General features: G+C 36.2%; 1 protein-coding gene across 12 annotated transcripts in view; it reads right to left on the reverse strand.

The window, feature by feature from the left end:
* The window catches only part of DMD (dystrophin), a 745,980-nt gene that overhangs the window by 116,742 nt on the left and 606,047 nt on the right, over nucleotides 1–23,191 (reverse strand). For all 12 annotated transcript variants that reach the window (XM_061349397.1, XM_061349396.1, XM_061349395.1 and 9 more), the window contains one exon: nucleotides 10,256–10,334. In XM_061349397.1, the coding sequence (XP_061205381.1) occupies nucleotides 10,256–10,334 (79 nt within the window). The remainder of the gene's footprint in view (nucleotides 1–10,255; nucleotides 10,335–23,191) is intronic.

Raw genomic sequence — 23,191 nt, forward strand, 5'->3', positions numbered from 1 at the left:
AGCCCACTAGGACCAAGAAGTTTCTTTTTTAACGTAGTGATTAAAAAAGAAAATACATGAAAAGTGATCTACTGGGGTAAAAAGCAGCCTGTTGGCTTTACCCAGTGTAACCCTTCTTTCTAGTGACCCCTGCTGTTCACAAAGATCAATTGTTACCAAGACTGCTAGTAATTAGTTGCAATTTGTCTCTTGAGTATTTTCTTTCCCCCTCTTTTTCAAAATAGATACTTTAAAAACGCCACTCCCAAGATGCAGATACTTTAACAAAGTTAACAAATCACAGTCCGGGGGGTAGGAAATTGAAGTGAAGGAGTTAGACATAGATTAGCATTTTTATGCTATCAATTCCTTGGTAATTGATCTGTATGTTTTTATTTAGTAATACTAACCTGAGTGTTAATATGTGTTCCATCAAATAGTTTCAAAATCCCTACTCAGTGACAATGATAAGGTTTCTTACCCTTGGGAACTGGTATTATCTGTGGACTAATTTGGATAGATTGACACCAAGTTATAATTTTTGAAAGTAAAATACTCTTCAGTATTAACTAAAAACTGACTTTACATATTTCTCTCCTAAACAATCATTAATATTCCCAATGGAAATACCACTGAGCTACACTTCTTCCACTTTAAGCTTTGTTTTCATTCAGTACCTAAATGAAAGAATACATTGCTGCATATTTTTTTTGGAAGGTGTATTTCTTCTGTTGCTTCTGAATTAATCTGGGCAAGAGCTTTGCAGTCCTAATTAATTATCACAGAATCTTACCTATGATAGTGTTTTTGATACATTAGAAAGGTAAGAAATACTTTGCTTTCATGAGAACTAAGTGCTATAGGAATAACAAACAATTCCAGGATGTTCTGCATAATTGGATTTAGTGTTCCTTCAAGAGATTGCTGTGAAGCTGTCTATATCACACTTTTGGTTTTCTGGATGATTCTAGCCGTTCATAAATTTGAGTTGACAAAATACATGGTACTTTTACAGCTATGCTAAGCGAATAATCATTTCATTTTTGGCGGAAGCCCAGAGGCTGAGAACAGCTGTTTCTTATCTCTTGTTACCAGTACAGATTTACTGTTCATTACAAAGCTAGTGCAGGTAATGGACGTATATATTTAATTCCTGGTTCAGATCATTTTGGTAGTAAATCTGAAACTCTTGCTGGCAAAGACTCTTCTTATATGACAGTGTAGTATCCTTGTGTGCTACAGCACTCAAGAAGCATGTATCTTCCTGTTTGCTAAGTGCAATCCAAAAGTGTTTAATTGTCCCAGCTTGCACAGCCTAAGAACACATTACCATACACCCAGCTACTTGCAATATTGTTGGCTAACATTAAATACTACAACAGAATATAGGCATTTTAAGTGTGAATTTAAATTTCCCTATGCTTTATTTATATTGATATACATTTTAATGGTTACCTAATTTGAGAGGTTTTTTTTCTTTCTGATGGTGTGCTAATACATATTACTTGCTTTGTGTATTCAACCTAGGTGAACACAGTTCTTGACAGTAAGCCCATGTACACCCTTATTTTTTTGCAGAATGTAAAATGAAATGGTAGCATGCTGGCTCTCTGAGCATCAGCAATGTTTTAATCTATGCACGGACCTGAATGAAATATTAAATGGGATGATAGCATAATTTTATCTGAGTTGATATTACAAAAATAATCATATATATTTCACTTCAGCATTACAAACATAATGAAAAATACATGTATGTTTACTAATAGTAAATTATTTCTCCCCCAGCTATTTAAAGAGTAAATTTAGTATGGCCACATTTAGAAGTTACTCTCAGTGGTCCTTGTTTACATAGTCAGCACACACTTTGAGTCATTCTATAATGACACAAGTTTACATTTTCAGTTCTAAATAAGAATAAAATCTTTTGACTCCTATTTGTAACTAAGGGTTAAAGTATTGTGAAACAGTTTTAGGAAAGAAACCACAAAGTAGCACTGCCTAGTACCCATATGCCATGCAGTGTTACATGTGTCTTCTCAATTATTATTTTTTTTTCTTAGAAATCTGTTATATTTATTATATATGCATCTCAGCATCAGCATTATGATAGTTACAGCTGAGCTCAGTTTTATGTTGACAATCAAGAGCTGCACTACCTGCTTGGTGGCCACAATAGCTGTAATTCGGAAAGGTGCTTAATTATGTTCATGCTTTAATAATGGTAATTCACTTATTCAGCCTAGTAACTCTACCTGGATGACTTACATTGTTCTACCTAGCACTATCATCATTAGTATTTTTATGCTACCTTAGAGCTAGAAATTTGTTTATTTATTCACATAAAATTTGGTTTCATACCAATTATTTTCACTGCCACAAGGGATGGAGTTGATGCCTTCAGATAAAGGCAGCAGGGAGGACGAAATTATGAGACAGTCTTTGCATCTGGAAAGACTCTGATTCCCAAGAATTGGAAGTTCACATCTGTAAGGTACCCTAACCTTTCAAAGAAGATTCATCATGTACTATTCTAATTATTTTCAAATGACACCATTATAAATGAGAAGATATTGCTCTTCACAGACTGTAAAGAGCTTATGCGTCTCATCCTGAGAGAATATGCTAAAGCAATGTTTTCCCTCCATTATCGGTTCATGATATATGCTGGCAGGATGCCATCTCCAATACGTACACCTGCATGACAGTGGTACGATAGAAGTGTTTGCATAATTTATTAGTTCTTTGAGATCCTTTGCAACAAATGTCAGTATACATCTGTAAAATATGATTCCCTCTCTCCCCCCTCCCTGATTTACAGAGAATTGATTTCTAAGTTATGTGCATTTATTATTGTGTTAAGCGAGACCAAAGGACAATCAGTCTGCATTGCGTAGCACTGAGATCCAGTGTTGTGCTGTGTAGTTGAGAAACTGATGTCAGAATACATCAGGTACACAATTTAGAAGTTACAAGGTAGGAACATCAATCAAAACCTGTCTTTCATAAGGACTACACAGCATGGAGTCTATTCTGCTCCAAGCTGTGCTCATAGTGGTGCACACATGGATGGATTCATGAGCATTTCTGAGATAGCTCCTTCGCAGCTTGAATTCTGCTGTTCTTAAACCCGAGCAAACACTTCTTCCCTGCAACACTAGCAGCACTGTCTGCTGCTACAGTACACATAAAGTCTCTGACTATACCATTTTCAAAGCATTTCTAACCAATTTGAAGAAGGGATTATTAGTCATGAAAAAGCTTATCATGTGATCAGAGCCAATTACAATGACTCGTATTTTATGAGTTTAAAAGAGGCTTCTCCATCCTCCATTTCCTGATGGAAATTTTACAGCCAATTTAAAATTTCTCACCTGCAGCCTAGGGTCCACATTACATGATACAACCTAAACAATGCATACCTTTAATCATGAACAGAGTTTCCAGAACTTTCCAAATGCCACTTGTAAAGCAAACTATAAAAGCCATCTACTGCTCATTTTCTTAAATGTCACAAATGTAAATGTAAAATGGCAAAAATACAACCATCTACCTGTTTAATACAGAAATACTGCACGAAATACAGTAAAGTAGTACAGTCTGTATTGATCCATGTATCCCAAGTTACAGGTACTTTATACTGCTACTTCTGTTCTGCTCCTGTGCTCTTAAATGAAAACCTCTAAAACTGGCTCATCAAATAAGGTCATAAAATGACCTAATCAAATTGGTAATTTTTATGCAAATGGAATTAGGTAAATAGAAAAATATATCTTTGGTAAATATTCCATGTCTCTCAGAGCAAAACATAACAGAAAAAATCTTTATATATATATATATATATGCCTATTTTACTGCAGACATGGAGTTTGAGGATGAAAGACTAAATACAATGTACATCCCATGACAATATGGGTGCATGGTTAAATAGATCAGAGTTAAACTTGGCAATGTAAAACATGAAGTAGTTTTCATTTAGGCTTCACAGATCCAATGTTACTCTAAAAAGGTTATAAAATATTGGGGGGAAGATTTTGTCTTGGCAACATATCAATTCAAATGCTGGACAAAATTATAATAAGCAATAATTCATATTTGAGTCCTATCCAGAGTAAAAAATAATATTTGTTTGCCAGCAAAATTTTTAGCATTGCAGAATATAGGACTGTCTACCAACCAAGGATAAAATCCAGAAATTAATTAGGCTGCTATAAGAAAAATGATGAAGACAGCAATTTTCCTGACTACTCCCTCAAAAAAAAATAAAAAATCTGCTTTAAAATAAACACTAGACTGCATTTTTAATTTGATGACAAATGAAAACAAGAACAGAAGAGAGAATGAATTATTTTTAACTACCATTCTAAGGTATTTTTTACTGGAAGCCTTCACAAATACAAGACATTAATTACAAGGAAAAATTGTTTGCTTCCAGGAAAAGAGAAGGGGAGAACATCATAATTTGAAAACTGATTTTATCATTTTTATATTGGAAAGAGTCACTTAGCCCAAAAGTGCAGGGAAGGGGAAAACATAGGAATAACAGCTGGAAATCCATTAATCCTATTTCATTGTTAATCAAATATCTTAAGTTTTAAAGAAATATTCTATGTGATTTTCCCAAGAATAAAATATAATGGAAAAATTAAAGCCCACAAGACTAGGACTGGTGATCAAATGACCTGATGACATATTTTCACTGTAAAATTAATTCTACTAATTTTATTCCAGAAGTATAGAGATTCTCTCGAAATATGCTGATGTTATATTTCTCTTAAAAGACTTTAGCAGTCAGACAAAGGCTAGCAATACCAAAAGTTGTAGGTATAGTCATAATAATCTAACAAGGACTGAAAGTAAGTGGACTGAAAACTTTAAACCAAATTTACCCATCTCACAAACCTTGAGGTTGAATTGGTGCCCAGTGCTACTACAAATGCACCATGATAATAGCACTGACAAGACCCTTGAAGCGAACATTTTTTGTCAGTACTTTATCAGTTTTCGTTTTTCCTTTTTCAGAAGCACATGCAGTCATTTTGCATTAATATTATAAAAAAGGGGGGGGAGGAAAGATTTTTCTAGCAACCAGGCTCTTCTAGCTAATATGGCTATACTTAAATGCAATATAAAATCCCTTTTCCTCCAGACAGTTCTCAGAATTAGGCCAATTCTTTTGTGGCCACTTTTCCTCTGTCTTTATCTTACTGCCTGGTAATATTTTCTATTGAAAACATTAAATGTGATAGATAAAAATATTAAATCATATATCTGAAGACATGAATGAATGGACGTGGTCTTCAATGTCTGCATGTCAAAAGTGGTATCTGGAAGACAGTATAATGTATGCAGTGAGAAATAAGAGAAAAATAATATAGCTGTTAGCACTGGAAAATAAATCTATCAGGCGGATGGGTAAAGTGTCTTAAGAGTCCTAGAGCCCTGTCATTTTAGAGCCAGATGTCTTAATCAGAAGGACTTGCCCTTTTAAAGAGGTCTGCCTATGCAAGAAATAGCTTCACTAATCTTTGCTTTGCATAATAATCTAAGCACTTGCCCAAAAGGTGTGAGATGCAAGTATTTAACTTCTTTCCCAGCTTGAAAGAAGTCAAACCCACATCCCCACGTACTCAGGAGAGTGGCCTAAATAACTGGTGGAAAACACAAAAGCACAGAAAGAATTTAAAAAGTGTATGTGAACCTTAACAGGTCTGAGCTTATCTGGAGAAGGAGAGACCTAGGTTACATAGCCCACTCCAGAGACCATATTTTTTATTTTCAAGCAACAATCGTCCACATAAAATACAGCAGATGTACTCTGATCACTCGACTTCAATACACACTGCTGGCTCCAGCGTTCGCAACCTTTCTGTTTCTGAATGGAAGCTGCTATGGGTGCCTCATTTCATGTTGAAGTCATAGAATCATAAAATCACAGAATCAAATAATGTGGAAAAAACCTTTAAGATCAAGTCCAACTGTTACTGCAGGACTGCCAAGACCACCACTAAACCATATATCACTGAGGGCCTCATCTACACAGTTTGTGAACACTTCAAGGGACAGTGATTTTACCACTTCCCTGGGAAGCCTGTTCCAATACATGAGTACCCTTTCAGTGAAGAAATTCCTGCTTGGAAGTCCAAAACATAAACACATAATTAGGTATCTCCAGTTAAAGTATAGTTCCAAGCACATATTTAGGTATGCAGATGTAACTGTCTGATACCAATGTATTCATGTAGCTGAAGCTTGTAGCTTGGAAAATACAAATCACACAATGTTAGCTAGATGTAAAGCAGCCTTTAAGACTTGCAAATGTAAATGTTCTTTCTTTTCTGCTATTTTCAGGTTCTTTACCTGATGAAAGTCTATGTTCTCTGAGATTGGAAATCACAAGCTGTGTCTGGGGTCTCCCTGTGTCACATTTGTAATTGCCAATTATACCTGAGCACTATTTCATGTAGTCACTTCATTGACATGCTATACATACTATCAGATGCTTTATGCTGGAGCTGGACAGTAAATTACAAGATTTGCTTATGCTTTTACAAGGTGTAATACCTCCTATTTTTCAGCAATCACAAGTAATGCACATGAATGAGCTATCACATTAAAAATAGGACTGATGGGAGCCTGGCTAGCACAGCAAATTATATTAAAACTAATCTGACATCAATCCCACCTCTCATTTATCGCAACTAAAAAAAAAAAAAAAAGAAAGAAGGTAACAACTGTTGTGACAAATATAGGTGGGGACTCCAGGAAAAGGCAGTGAATCCCATACTTTGTAAGAGGCAGCATCAAGAAGGAAAATAAAAGAGAACTCAAAAAAGTAAAATTATTCCAGAGGAGTTACTGAAAACTGGAGCTGGCATTAGGCTTGAAATTGCAGGTACCCTTTTCCACACTTCAGTATAATTTTCAAATTAAGTACCATCACCCATGAAAGAATCCCAGATTTTTTAGTTACTTTGCTAAAAAATTACTAATTTATCTTTTTTTTAATTTTATTTTTTACACCCCAGTTTAGATCGTTCTAATTAAACGCAAAACCTTCAAACTCAACAAAGTAATTCTGTGGATATAATGTTTTACACAAGTAAAACATTTATCAGCTATATCTTAACCATTGTTCTGAATTCTGGGAGCCTCTATCCTTATAAACTAGGAATATATCCTAGTTTATATCCTAGTTTATATATAGTTTATATATAGTTTATATATATATTTATAAATATATATATATTTTTATATATATATATCCTAGTTTTATATATATATATATATCCTATAAACTAGGAATAAAGGAATAAACTGAGGAAGACCTGGGACTCTGTGGAGACTGGTGGAATTAAATGAGTTTGGGGAAGCATGAAGGAGTGATCAGAAGATCCCTGTTTTTCACTCCTGATCTTTCCAGTTCACATCTTTCTTCCTACTTCTATCAGAAATAGCTATAAGAATAGCTTTTAAAACAGGACGCAGCTGCTTAGGAACAGGGACTACCACTTAATTCTTTGCCTGCACAATGCATGACAAAGATGAAGTCCCTGCATCACTCATTACTTTTGTGCTAGGTTCTCAACAGCCCTATGCAGCTTGAGTTCCAACCAAGCAGAAACAGAAAGATGATGCCATAATTTCTATATATAAAATAATAACAAACACATAAGAAAAGCATAACCACAGGTTAGTAGCTCATATTTATTTCTTCCAGGTAGGAGAGAAATGTAATTCAGTCACTGATTTTATGTGAACTTGACTGCAGTACCACCTTTTTTGCAGGACTACTTAAAGGTAAATTGACTCTAAAAGGGCAATTTTTCATATAAGTATATAAACACAGTTGGGAGCTGAAGATCATCACTCACACCTTAAGATGAGCAAGCACGTATAGTAGAGGGAAAGTCGATTCTGAGTTTGAGAGGATGAACTCTTTATTACTTGCATATAAATTAGTTATGAAACGGTCAATGAATTGCTTATGTTCCTTACTTATTACAGTTTGCACTGATCTTATGTCTCAGCTCTTTAGCTAAAAATGCTCTCTGAGTTGAATTTATAAAAGAGCAGAATTACTATGATTCATCTTTAAACCATTGGTGCCACAGCCAGATTGATCTAACCTGGGCTCTGTTTGCCATCCACTGGAAGATCACTTACACAGGCTATGAAAATCACTTCCATCTGACCTGCCCAGTTCTGTTCGGCAACCCTTACGGTTGATTTGTTCATCCCCAAAAGTACAGATATAGAAACAAGACTAGTGCTCGATAACAAAGACTCTGGCACTCTCTCTCCTACAGTGCTACCTCTCCAACAGATATGCTTTCATCAGTGGAGAGATGCAGCAGAGATAGTCATGAAAAGTATGTAAAAGAGTGATATTTTTCGCAGGTGTATTAGTAGTACATGCTTTTGGAATTTAATGCATATGTAAGATGGGACTAATAGATGCACTAGCAATTTTCAGTGACTGAATACTTATACTTGGGAAGGATTCTGTGGATATTTTCAAATAACTAACATTTGCATGCACATGTAAGAATATGTATTTACACATGTATCTAAGAAAGAGAAAACAAACAAAACCCCATACATGTCCATTTTTTTCTTAATTATTTGGCTATTTCCAATGCACATTTTCACCTGACTCCTTTTCTTAAAGCAGTCCTCAAGTAGTGAGAAGTGTCTAGAATGACACTTTGTCGCCTCTTGTTAACACACAGAAGAATAACATGTTGTCTCAAGTGTCTCACTAATAATGGGCGGGCTAAAACATGTGACTATTGTAACACTGAACAACTTTTAGACTGATCTCATTTATCGGCAGTAAGGCAGAATGGGTCTAGGGCATAACTCTCCCACATTTCCTAGCTGCACTCAGCACAGGCACAGAGAACAGTGATGTGTTTGTTGTTCAATGTGATAATGTGATAGGTCACTCCAGTCTCTTCCAGGTTGCAATATAGGATTGCTTAATTTACCCTTCAAATTTATTTTTTCACCAGAAATATATTGTGTGTCATAAGAAAAACAGGCTCCTGCTTACATATTGCATTCATACCAAATACTCGTAACAACTCTTGCACGTTCAATATTGAGAAGACTCATTTGTAGTTATATATCTTGAGCTGAAAAATTATTCCCAGTGATCAAGAGTTAAAAGATATTTTGAAAAAGTAGTAAAAATTACAAAAATAGGGCTTATTTCTTCACAGGATTATATTTTGATAAAAAAAAGATGCAGACTTGAATACTTGTGACCCTGCAGTATGCTTATATGGCACAATATCAACTCTGGTTTTGAATTTATAGTTCACCCCACTGTGAATTTTCAGTTCTCCATTGAGATTTTCAGTAAAAAAATTGGTGAATCAATTCAGTGCAGTATCAGCTGAAGAAAAGTTTGTCCTCTACCCCACTGTGAATGTAGCTGTGCAATAATAGCAACATCTATTTCTGATGTCTGGTTAGCTTGTCCCTTTGCATGTAGGAGACTGTTATCTTGTGACTGTGTTCTCTTCTGCTGATATAATCTCTTAAATAAAGCTTTACTGTTTACTTTCCTTAAGTGAAGTACAACAGGAAAGAAATGGCCTCTAAGAAGCTTCACTTTAGTCACTGCCTTGGAGCTCTGACAATGTTTCAAGTTGTCTTTAGTGTACTTCAAAACATCCTTGATACAAGAGTGCATGTGGAGGTGGAGTGGGAATATTAATGGAAATTATATCTTCTGCAGAGTTGTAAAAAGTCTATTGAATGTCATCCTTTTTTCAACCTTCCCATGATGATTTTGATACTCTCACTGCTCTAAATGATCAAATTCTGCAGAATATTTTTCTTGCAGGTCTTATTTTGCTGCTTTTTGAAGCTGAATATTTATTTGAACATATAACCCAAATTTATTTATTTATTAACAAAAAAAAATCCTTTCTGAGTTACAATAATCAGAAACTCTTACAATTTTAAATATCATTTTAATTCACTAGTCCTAAAAGGGAACGTTCAAACAATGAAGACCAGCCTTGTACTGACAGATGTATGGAAAAACAGACTTGATACTGGCAGATATTTTCTTTCTACTATACAAACTGGACTATACAAACTTATTTAACAGTATTCTGTTCCCAGCAATGAAAAAAAACCTCTAGAAAAACATTATAATACAGTCTGAAATAGAAACTCATAGCAACAATAATCAGCACGTGGGTGCAAAAATATCAATTAACTGCATATGCAAGCTGAGCAAGAAAAATGGGAAATTACTTACTGGTAAGAAAATGCTGGGAAGTAGGGCCAAAATCCCTGTGAGCTTCGTGCAGTTGCCTGATGCGCTCATCAATGGCCACCTGTTGAGAGGAAGAAAATAAAAAAGACTCTTTTCTAAGCAAGTAACAAGTAGCAATTCTAGTCAGATGCTTTTCCCATTAGAGAACCTTCTGTTAAAAATTAAGCAGCTCCTGCAACAATCATTACCCCTCAGGGCTTAACTGAGATTTAATGTTTTATCCAAAGGAAAGGAGGTAAAAAAAATTTGGGATTGGTTTTTGGTGTTCTCCCCCAAGTGGCTCCCCCCCCCAATTTTAAATGGTGCAAGAACAAATTGAAAATGGAAAGGCTAACAAATAAAAGTGGAGCAAATTGGCCTGGCTTCAAGAGAATATGACTGTTCCTTGCCAGTACTGAAATCAGAGACATTCCTCTACATTAATACTTTTACAGCACTACCTCAAAAGTACTTTTTGAGAGTACAGTATTATAAATCAGCATGTGAAAAGTAAACTATTTTAATGTGTACATGATAACCATATTTTAGCTGAGTGCAGAAATGAGGGTAACCAAAGAACATCTGGTACAAACATTTCTCTGTTCTTTTAATCAGTCAAATCCAAGCCCCTTGGCCCTTTTCTTTGAAGAGTCTTTTAAAGAACATGTTGTTCCTAATGTTTTGTTGGTCTGGTGTACTGTATGAAAACATAGATGCTAGTTGTAAGGTTGGTTTTATCTTTTCCCTTCAAAATTCCAGTAAAGTACCAAGCAAGCAGCCAAGAGGGGGTGGTTGCCATAAGGTTCAATAGTGTACAGATTACATCTACTAGCGGCTTTATAGCCTATATGCTAAAAGGATGCCATAATTACGTTAGACCTAAGAATAGGGTCACATAAAGCAAGGCAAAATATTTGAAAGTGATGATAGAATATTTTAGAAATGTTTTAAGTAAAATAACTGATAAGAAGCATTCACTTAATGTGAATAATGTCTGTAAGGAAACATGTTGTGTCAACACTGCCAAAAAAGAAGGTAAAAGTGATCTGTTTTTAGCATCCTAATTGTGAGGTATATAACAAGGAAATAAATAGGTAAAGTAAAGCAAAAAAAATATATTTTAAAGTAAAAATCAATCCACATTTTGAAAAGATTGTTTTGGTTAGTGGTAGGAAGGAGCAATTGTGTAATAACAGGGCATGGTTCAGTTAGAAGGGAAACATAATGATAGAATTGACTAGCTCTTTGATACGGCTGTCTTTGCCAAATATTCTTTAGCCCTCAAAATCTCATTTCACTAAACAGAACAGAAATTTAACATCAGGACATGATTTTCTTTCTTACAGTTTCAAAATTGACACTATGACCAAAAGGCCTCTCCTCTCTTTCCTCAAGCCATTTTTTCAAATGCTTTTCGTGCAGCTTCCTCCATTTCTGTGATTCTCTTCTGGCTGTCTATACACAGGCACGACCAATGTGATATTTTTTGTTAGTCCCCATTGACCAGCACATCACCACATAGCTCAGCCACCAGCATTTCACCGTATAGCCTCTGTTCTTACTTCTACTGTTTTCTTGAATCCAGAATTGCTTACAGAGTAACATTTTTTACTGGTAGGTTTAAGGCTTGGTCCCATAACCTGTGCTTTTTCTGTTTGCTGATTGCTTAGCTAGATAAAACTAAGCCTAGGGTGAGTCTGAACTATGGTTAACTTTTGAAACCTTGGGCAGAAGAAACCTAGGGATTGGACTAGATGATCTTTTGAGGTCCCTTCCAATCTCTAACATACTGTGATACTGTGATTCTGTGTGACAGTTTAAGCCCACAGTGAACTGCATGGACAGATATCCTGTTAAGCAACGCTTCAGACTAGGAACTGCCTTTGGGCCTGAGTTCACACCTAATTCATAGCATAGACATAAGCTAGTGAAGTCTAAGTGCATAGAAAACAGTGATAGGGCAGTTTCTGGTCATCAAGGCCATTAGCTCCAGTACAGAAGCAAAAATTAATATTATACTGCTTTTAATTGAGAAATGGTCTTTCAATGAAGACTAGGAAGATAATCTTAAACATAAACCAAACACATGCAACTAAAAAATAATACTGCAAGAAATTAATGGAATTGTACATGCTTTTTGGAATCCTCTTGAAATAAACCCCATAACACACCTATTTTGTCATGAGCACATTACTGGTTACTATAGGAACATAAGGCTCCTTCTCCAGTAGTTGGCTTTTCAATAAACCAACTAGGATGGAAAAGTGCTGCCTGGCATGCAGAATCTCCAAAGAGAAAGAGAGCTCTACAAATAAAGAGGAAAACAGTGTTTCAGATAGGAAAATGACATCAGCCAGCTTGTGACAAGAGCAGAGTATAGGAACCTGTTGGTATGCGTGAATACTGCCAGCTCACAGCCCGCACAACTTCCTTTAAGTATGGTAAAACAGAAAATTTTAATCCCTTCAAAATACCCAGGTGCAAAAAATTGTCAAACTGCAATTTTTAGCCATATATACACATCCAGCAAAACAAAAATATCACCTTGTACTCTTCAGGGTAAACTTTTAAACTGAACAGCCTTGGATGTGGGCTATGAAATACCCCTGTCTAGAGGTAGATTTTGTCAGTCGGAGATGAACGAAACATTAGGAAATCTTGAGTATACTACAGGAAATATCACCTGAGAACACAAAAAGTTATTCCATTTTGCTGCCAGAAAATGCCACTTATTGACGTATTCATAGAATCATTGAATGGTTAGGATTGGAAAGGACCTTAGGTGCCAAAAGATGAAATCACTGTTAATGGCAGAGTAAGAAAAATTATCACAGTCAGTCTCTATGAAATTTACCAAGACTAAGATGTTGTCCTAGTTTGAGCTGGGATAATTATTTTTATTCCTAGTAGCTGGTATAGTGTTCTGTTTTGGCTTTAGTCTGAGATTAATGCAGGTAACACACTGATGTTTTAGTTGTTGTTAAATAGTGCTTACCATTATGAAAGACTTTTCAATCTCTCATGCTCTGCCAGTGAGGAGGGGCACAGGAAGCTGGGCAGAAGCAGACAGGACACCTGACCCAAACTAGCCAGAGGGGTATTCCATACCACAGCACGTCATGCTCAGTATATACCAGCTAGGCTGGGGTAAGTTTTGGTCAGCAGGTGGTGAGCAATTGTACTGTGCATCACTGTTGTCTATTATTTTTTCTTTTATCTTTTAATTTTGTATCTCCCTGCTTGTTATTTCCCTTATTAGTATTATCTTGTAGTTTAGTTATTAAAGTTCTTATCTTAAGCCATGAGTTTCACATTCTTTCGATGCATCTCCCCATCCCACCCAGATGTACAGTATATAATATCCAAAATAGGACTATGAATTGTATTTGGGTATCTTTTACTTAAAACTTTCTACAGGATTTCTCCACAAGTAATGTTACTAAGGAAAATAAACCACATCAATAGGTGCATTTCTAAAAAGTCAGCTATTATTTTATCTGAATCAAGAAAATTAAGATTTGGTTTTAATGTCCAAGACTTTTTTATATCTAATTTTGACTTAAAAACAAACATGAGGATTTACTGTAATTGGGATACTTGAACTGTTGCTTTTCTTCACTGAGGGTACATGCTTGAAGAGAGATGCATTTCCATTATTTAAGCCACTGGCTTATGTAACATTTATCTTCTTTCAATCACAACAGAAGAAAGAGCCACAGTAGTGCAGTGAACATCATACTTGAAGCTGAATACGAAAATAGTAAAAATCCTATACCCATTTTATGTGATATTGACATGGAACATAAACAGCTTCTGCTAAACAAATGAACAAATTAAAAAAAAAAAAAAAAAAAAGAAAAGTTAAAGTTCCTCTCCTTTACAGAAAAACTGATGAAACAAGTTCTGTTTCCTGTAATTTGGATGTACCCATGTGAACTGAATATACGATCAGGTTCAGACAAACAAATTACAGCACTAACAAAAGCAAAGCTATGTCATGTAGTTGTTTGGAATAGTTTGTAAGTACTTTATATAATGTAGGGATGGATTTGGCTTGGGTCTACTAATAAATTTTTTTTTTTTTTTAATTTTTCTGTGTTTTAACTGAGAACATTTTTATTACATCTAAAGCATTCTTTTGTGTTTATGCCCACGTGGAAGAACAGGCCTAGATCAAGAAGGAAAATTAAGGTGTTTTTATTCAATTGTCAGTTTTTCCCATGTTCTCAAAGAGTACCTAACACCAGCTATTAAGGTGTGCTGGAGTTACTGAGCTGTTCAGAAGAATGTGAAGCAGGAAGGAGCTGTACCCCATCATGTTAAAGTTGTGCCTGCAAATGGTGAGTTGCCTCAGCAAAAAGCTAAAAAAATAAGGTCCTTCCATGTACAAATTCCATACAGGGAATTCCCTACAGCCTAGATCTAGCATGGTGTCTTAATCCTGCCTCAGTCTTCCTCATATCTCTGATGTTCAATTGAACAAGTTCAGTAGAAGACACTACCGCTGGGGCACTTATCTCTAGGCAAATGACTTTTGATCACTGGGCTAAAATGTACTCCACAAAATGAGTAGCTCCAATGCTCTATGAGTGAAGGTGGTTGGTTGAATGCCTGTTTGTGCTCAGCACACTCAAGACAATTCACATTCAATAAAATCTGAGAGGAATTTATTCAAAAAAGTATTTTGTGAATCTTAAATGGTCATAAATGGCCAGTGAACATATGTCATGAGAAAACATCAAGTAAATAGGAAAGTTAAGGTGAATGCCTCCGCATTTGTTAGCATTGAGGCAATTCAGAAAGAGACTTCCATAGGTTCCAAATTCTAATTCATGAATCACACCTGAATTACAAGTCAATTCACTTCTTTATCACAGTTCTCTGTTTGGTCACCCAGATTCCAGTATCTGAAGAGGAACTACAAGGATGCTGGAGAGGGACTCTTCATCAGGGCCTGTAGTGGTAGAACAAGGGGTAACGCATTTAAACTTAAACTTAAACAGGATGAAGTTCTTTACTGTGAGGGTGGTGAGGCACTGGAACAGGTTGCCCAAAGAAGTGGTAAATACTTCATCCCTGGCGGTGTTCAAGGCCTGGTTGTATGGAGTCTTTGAGCAACATGGTCTAATGTGTGCTGTCCCTGCCCATGGAAGTGGGATTGGAACTAGATGATCTTAAGGTCCTTTCCAACTCTAACTACTCTGTGATTCTATAAAGAACAAAGCATACAAAAATGTTAGTTATCTATTAGATGCTATGCATCTCCCTTCCTGATATACTCCTTATTAGTGTATATAAATATATAAAGGGGGAGTGTCAAGAGGATGGAGCCAGGCTCTTCTCAGTGGCAAATAATGAAAGGACAAGGGGAAATGGGTACAAACTGGAACACAAGAGGTTCCACTTAAACCTGAGAAGAAACTTCTTCTCAGTGAGGGTGACGGAACACTGGAACAGGCTGCCCAGGGAGGTTGTGGAATCTCCTTCTCTGGAGACATTCAAAACCCGCCTGGACACGTTCCTGTGTAACCTTATCTAGGTGTTCCTGCTCCGGCAGGGGGATTGGACTAGATGATCTTTTGAGGTCCCTTCCAATCTCTAACATACTGTGATACTGTGATACTCAAGTAATGTTTCTTGAAGTGCTTCTTAAAGACACCTAGTGTTCTGTGTTTGGCTTTCCTGGTCAATGTTAGTGGTAAATGTGCAGATGCACACTCTTGAGCAAAAAGCACAAACAGCTACAGTTCTTCCTAAATGACCCCATAACCAAAACACTTTTGATGTTCTGTAGTTTAGTTTAACTGTTACCATAGTAGTGAAGCAGGTAGAAAAATGCATTATACACTCATGTGTCCCTGCTTGCAAGCATTACTATATTTCCAAGACTATTTCTTGTAAAAAGATTTAATAATTTTCTCCTTTTCTAATTTTAAACTGCAATCACTTTTGTAATGTTTAAATTTTTCTCAGAATATTCGATAAGCAAGGAAATAAAGAAGCTTATTACAAAAACAGAGATTAAATTAACATCCTTTAGCCTCTTGTACTGTGATCACATTGTCATAATTGAAAGTAACTGTCAATTTTCTTTTAAAAGGCTAGGAAGAGATGCAAGTGCTTCAGAAGAAACACTGTGCAGAATAATGAATTAAAACCCATTCTGTTGAATGTAGCTATTTGTGTTCATTTAAAAAAACAGAACAAACAGAAAAATCCCAAACAAAAACCCCACCCCACAAAAAAGCCAACTCTACATGTGACACCAGTGACATTATCTGAAAAGTCAATGTAGTTGAAAACATGAAGCTGGCAAATAAGTCTATACAAGTATATGACATATCTTTGCATGCTATGTTTCTTGGAGCCCACCCTGGATTATTTTTGGGTGTACCTCCTTAGAAATATCTTAATTTGCTAAGCTAATTAAAGCAATAAGTGGTGGGTGGTTTTGTTTGTTTGTTTTTCTTTCTATGTTTGCTCTGCACACTTCATTAAATCTCTCCAGTTTCCAAGCTGACTTTTTACTCTACTTAGGAAAAAAAAGATATTTTTTTGTCTTTGACGCTCATGGAAATGAAAAACAGTTTCCACTACCCATATTTATAAGCCAGATCATGCTGCCGTTGAAAAGACTTAATAGTGTTATGTGCTATTTTGAAAGGGCTTTATTAATATTATAATAGAAAGAAATATTTTAATTCTCCTTCTTCCTAATTCATTATTGCTAGGTCTACTGACATGCTAGCCAAGTTCTAGCATCCCAACATAACGTGAAGAGAGAATTCTTTTTTTTTTTGTTGTTTGCTTTTTTCATATTGCCTTAAAAGAACAGGAAATTTTTCCTCACAAGATTTCTCTGAATATTTTCACATTCCGAATAAAATATAACAAATATACCAAATACTAGAACATCTTTCAATCCACCAATAACACAACTTAAAATAGGGAAGGAAGAATGGATTTCATTAAGTTTTATTTTGTCAAATTACCTCACTTTCTATTTTAAGAGCCCAGAGGAGGAAGGAGGCAAGGTACATATCACCTATTCCACTCAGGGAAATTAGGCATTTACATTTAAGCTTAACTTCTTCAAATTACTATTCATTTGAAACACAGCAACAGCAGAAACTTTTCTGAGGTCAAAATAATATCCTTTCTGTAAGGGCATACACAAATAATATATGACACTCCGTCATCATCATGGCTTGACTTCTCGAACAAAGATTTGGGAAGGGCTTTACCCATGCTTACTACATGTGTGCTGATGACTAAAAAGGGCAATGTGGGATAGGCAATTTCGGTTGCAAAAAGCACAACGAAAGGTCTCCTTGGGTGGTATAGGCGGGGAGTGATTCTTTCGATGTTGTCTTTTCTCCTTGAGACTAATTCTGCGTGAGTTCTCAAAGGAGCCAACGGCATTATGGAGTGACCAATGTCCTGAACTGCCTGCATGCAGGGTTGGGTCTGCGACTTCCAGTGCACCTTATCACCTGCCATTTTGTCCCTCACCTGTCACTATAAGGCTTTGCAAGTGTGGGTAAACCCTTCGGGACTTCACAGTGGATTTTTTAGGTGCGGCACAGCCTGCGCAGAACTGGCCTGACCCTTTACACCTGAGGTTTATCTGCCAGGACTTAGCAAGCTTGGATGGTGACAGCATCAGGTCGTAGGTTTGATTAGTGTCCTTCTCTTAGATGGATGGACTTACAAGGCTAAACGAGCTCCATCTGCCCGGGTTTGAAGTTGGAGTTGTCCTTCTCCTAGGATGGTTTCCCAAAGGCTAGTGAGCCCATCCTGCCCGTGGACACACTTTGTCTGACCCTTCAGTTGAGACCTGTCTGGCATGGGAGACCCTACTGGAGGCATATGCCACCACCAGCATAGTTCCCAACCACACAAGGCCACTCAAGCTCTTTCCCTATGACAGTGGGGTGTCTGTGAAAGAGATATAGATACTAATTATGTAATTATGCACCCCCAAATGCTGGCAAGTTATATGAAGGTGTGCAAGTAGCAAGTTTTAATACTTATTAACATGAGACAGTATAAATGAGATCACTAGTTAAAAAAGTACAAAATGTAAAGAGTTAAGACAATTGTTGAATGATTGAACACACCTGGATTCTGAGGAAAACCAGTAAGAGAAGAAGGAAAATAATAGAAGATTCTCATCTAAACAGCTATATTCAGTGCATCATCAAAATGGCACCCAATTTCCTTTTTCAAAATTTGCTTCACTAAAGGCTGTTCTCATGAAAAGAGCAATTTCCTGTATTAATAAGCATGCACAGATACAATATTAAAATAACACTCCTTTAATTCGCCCCCCCATATTCATAACATTTCCACAGCCTCCTAACCTTGACTCCAATCACATCCAATTTGACTGCATATCAAAGGAAACTGGCTGCTACAAGACCCTCTTTAATCTTACCCAGCAATTCTCCCAAGAGCTGAAAAGCTGCTTTTCTCTCACTGACTCAGAGCTGCCAAAGCAGTACAAGGCTGCTTTTTACAAATCAATAAACAAGATCTGATCTACTGTTTTTTCTAATAACTACCAAATTCAGCCACTCACTATTCCTTTTATATTAGGAGATAAGGATGGATTTAACTAAGCCCACTTTGTGCTGTCAATGAGGAGCAGCTGGGGAAAAGGCAATTGGTAGTCATTGTTCTCAGCTGCTGAACTTCAGGTTTAAGTCTTGAAATTTACTGAGTTCAAAGTATAGCAAAAGGCAACTAGTTTCCTGGTGAAAAGTTTAGTAATATGAAATATTTTGAGAGTATAAAAATTAACATGATGTATGCTTATTTCCTATGTTAAAAAATAAAAACAAACAAAAAATGTTATCCCTATGCATTTACAGCTCTTACAAAGACTAAATTCAAGATTACTGGGTCATAAGATTGTATACTTCACCAAACTGAAATCTGAGTGACTTCATGTAATTCTCCTTTCAGTAAAAATGAAAAAAAAAATCAAAATGAAAAAAAAAAATAATCTAAACCATTTTTCTGCCAGATTCCTCATATAATTTTATTAATTATGCTAGCTAGCAACTCCTTTTTCACAAAACAGCACTACAGCACTGTGCAAATTAAAAAGTTTTTAATTCACGATTTACATTAGCTTCAAAAATACAAATATGCACTGACATACCCACTGGATTCCACCCCAAGTGGACTGTAGCTTACCTAGCCATATATACATACACTTGGACAGTGCCTCTATATTCCTTTCAGGTTGCTTGTCCATGCTTCCACTTTCTGTATAGTCTTTTTTTTATGTTTGAGTTCTGCCAGGAGATCCTTACAGGACCATGGTGATCCATACAGGCATCCTGGCATTTTTGCCTGCCTTCCTGCTCTTCAGGACAGACCAGTTTTGAGTTTGCAAGGAGCGATCCTTTGGTACAAACCAACTTTCTTTGACCTTTCTTCCTTCCAGGGCCTCATCTTTATTCCAAGCAGATCCCTGAACAGACCAAAGTCTGACTTCCTGAAGTCTAAGACTGCCTTCAACTTTCATTTCCCAGCAAGCCCTTCCTTTGTGAGCATGAGGTCCAGCAGAGCATGTCTTCACTGGCTCCTCTATCAGTTATGCCAGAGACCTTTCACCAATGCTATCCAGAAACTTATTGCTTATGACTTGCTGTGTTGCCTTCCAGAAGATAATAAGGCTGGTCCCCCATGGGGACCTTGGCCTGGGCCTGTGAACATGAGGCTACTTGTGGTTGTCTGTAAAAAGGTCTCAACCCATTTTTCTTTCTGGTAAGGTGGTCTATCGCAGAGACACACACCACAGTGTAACCCATACTGCTTTGCTCTTTAATCCTCACCCCTAAGTCCTCAGCTGTCTTCTTTTCTAACCACAGCATTCCTACTCTAAAGCTCTTCCTTATGTATATTCTATACAGCCCCATAAAATGTACTCAGGGTTCTGACTACACAGACTGATAGATTCAGTAATTTCTGTTCTGCCTTCAGCATAAAGCTGAAATTATGTATTATTCTGTACTGTAAACTGAGGAAAAGAGAAACTGAAATGTATACGCTACCCTGAACCTCTGGAAGCTTATTGGTCTTAAAATGAATCTTAACATTGATGCAGTTTGACATTTTCAAAGTCAGTGTGAACTGACGCCTGCAACTAGAGACAGAATGTGTTCTGTAGTAAGTAAACCCGTCTAGTATGGAGGTCAGCATGGCACATATTCTTTCTGAGATCAAATCTTACTTCTGAGATCAAGGCACCTGCAGAATATATGCTTTGAAAGGCACATAAAATTCGCCCTCCTTTTTTTTTTTGTGTGTTTTTTTTTTCCTAATAACAATGATTCTATCCTTCAGGATTACTCATAATGCATAAGACTTTTAGGTGGTGTTCTGTGATCATCTCTAGGCACCATTACCAAGAGACATGGTTCAATTGGAGAGACCCTGAAGAAATGAGTTATGGTGACCTACAACAAAGGATTGAGTGAGCAACTGCAGTCAAAACTGAGAAACAGAAGTCTAAGAAAATCAGGAAACAGGCACAGATCTGAAACGCTAGTTAGTCATCTCTTTTCCTACTATGAATATATGAATTTCTGCTGTGTCAGTGGTGTAATAGATTGTATTTAATTATGCTAAAAACACAGGACATTTGGGTTCTGAATTATAAGCTGTGATGACTGAAAAGAAAAAATTCTGCCAAGTGCTTTCCATTTTATCTATGTTAAATATCATAGGCAACCTATATATGAAGATACATGCTTTTCAATCATTTCAGCCATATCTACATGACATCTTCCTGTGGCCTTTTTTATTTTGCTTCTCTGATAAAATACTGTTATTTTCCTTTATTATATTTTTTACATTTTTGAAATAGAACTGACTCCTTTCTACTTAATTTTAAAATATTTCTAAACAATTCAAAATCCATTAATCTTTTTTGTACTTCATTGGGAAATGCTTTTATTAACATTTCATAACCTATCCCTAAGGTTAAGCCCTACTGTCACTTAAGAAGATTTTAATGTGTTGTTTTGGGGTTTTTAATTTTCTTTTTCCCTCTTACTTTTTTCTCTCATTAAAGAAAACAAAATCATGTTGCACTAAAAATGCCCTTTGTTTCTGAAAGGTCAGTTAATATACACAGTTTTTGTGCCAAGGGGAATTTATCTTTGGCACTCAGGGAGCTATAAGTAGAATGGCATGCAAGAAATGTTTTGTTTTATAGCTGTTCCAGAACATATGCCTATGTTTTCCTGTATCAGTTGAGCATCGCCAATGAAGATTATTTTTTTATAGTCCTAGTTACCTTCTCTCACTTTCATTGATCTTGTATTACTTTTATTGCCCTTTTTCCCCAGATTTGTGAATCGCCAGTGCTGTTACTAGCATTAGTTTTGGGAATAACTGCTCATGACTGCAAATAAGAAGCTCATAGCCTGGACCTGTATCTTATACAGGTTACTACTAAAAGAAGCAGAGGCTTCATTCAGTGTTGTCTTTACTCAGAACTACTTTTACCTGATTACGATCCTGAAGTATTTTCCCACCTTCAGCTCCCTTCCATTTGTATTGCCCTCTGAGTTCTTTGGGATTATGACTCCCAAAATATAATAATATTCAAAAGACTTCAATTTTCAGTCCTGTCTTTTTCACCATTTTAATTTTTTTGTCTCTCTCATTTGTTAAGTATCTTAATTCTCTTTTATGATTTCAAGTCACACTTCAAAACCCACGTCGCTACCTCAAATGTAATCAAAATACATTTTTTATACATATGTAGTAAACCTATCAATTTTACCTAATAATGTTTATAAATAAGTGCTGAAAAACTACTTAGAGCGAGCATGCTACTCCATATGTAATACCACGCAAAAAGGTATATGGGGGAGACTGAGTGAGATTTATGTGTCCTAACTCAGGAGTCCTATAACGAGATGCCTAAATCAGCCTTCCTTGATAAGAAATTAAGAGAAATATATATTTCCTGAGAAAATTCCTCTCATATTAAGACAGACATCTCATAATAATCCTCTAAAGATATTTATAAATATGATTTTTGTGAAGTTAAATTTTCCTAAGTGAGTTTTAGTGCAAAGGAGGAGGATTGTTGGGAAGACTGACAGAATGAATACATGGAGGAAGAGGAATATGGGAAAGCACAGGAGAAGGTAAGGCAAAAATGTTCTTTACTGGGAAACATGATAGGGTAATAATGCATAATAATAGATTCTAAGTGCAGCAGCAGTTACTCTCAAACCTTCTCCAAACAGATCACCTATTTGGTTTCCTTTTTAACTGTACAGGGTGAAACCAGTAAGATGATGTCAGTAGGGAAACTTTCATTAGTTTCATTATTTGCTTATTTCATCCATATTCTTACAACTGGCAATCTCAAGAGGATAATACTCTGTTTCAAGATGTTTGCTCTACCAAGTGCTAACACAATACAGAAAGTCAAGCTTCATTTTGTGAGATTACTGACTGCATGGATTAAATGAACTTTTATATGTTATTCTTGTCCATTGAACCTTTTGAAGATGGCCTCTCATTCTCAATGGATTCTGCAGAATCTGCAGAAGCTGCTCAAGCTTGGGAGTATCCATAAGATCAGTGCTTAAGGCTCCTTGTTATCTGACACTTCTTTGTACACAACTGCAGCTCCTGATTTTGCACAATAGCCTCTTTTACTCCCTGAACAAGTTATGCATATAGCAAACTGAAAGATAACAAAGTGACTCAAGGCAAATAAAAATTCAAGTGGAAACAATTGCTGATAAGATTGATACTACATTGATTGAAGATAATGGCAGAACTCCTGTAACAGTGTAATGTGAGAGGAGCTGCCCTCATCTTCCAGCTTATGCTTTCAAACCTGTGACTTAATTTCAAGTGATATGAAAGCAAAACCTAAGTAATATATATATCCCATACCAC

Source organism: Neopsephotus bourkii, unplaced genomic scaffold (genome assembly GCF_033783945.1).
Source record: "Neopsephotus bourkii isolate Nb327-2 ecotype Australia unplaced genomic scaffold, CSIRO-AGI_Nbou_v1 NB_414, whole genome shotgun sequence".
Lineage (NCBI taxonomy): Eukaryota > Metazoa > Chordata > Aves > Psittaciformes > Psittacidae > Neopsephotus > Neopsephotus bourkii.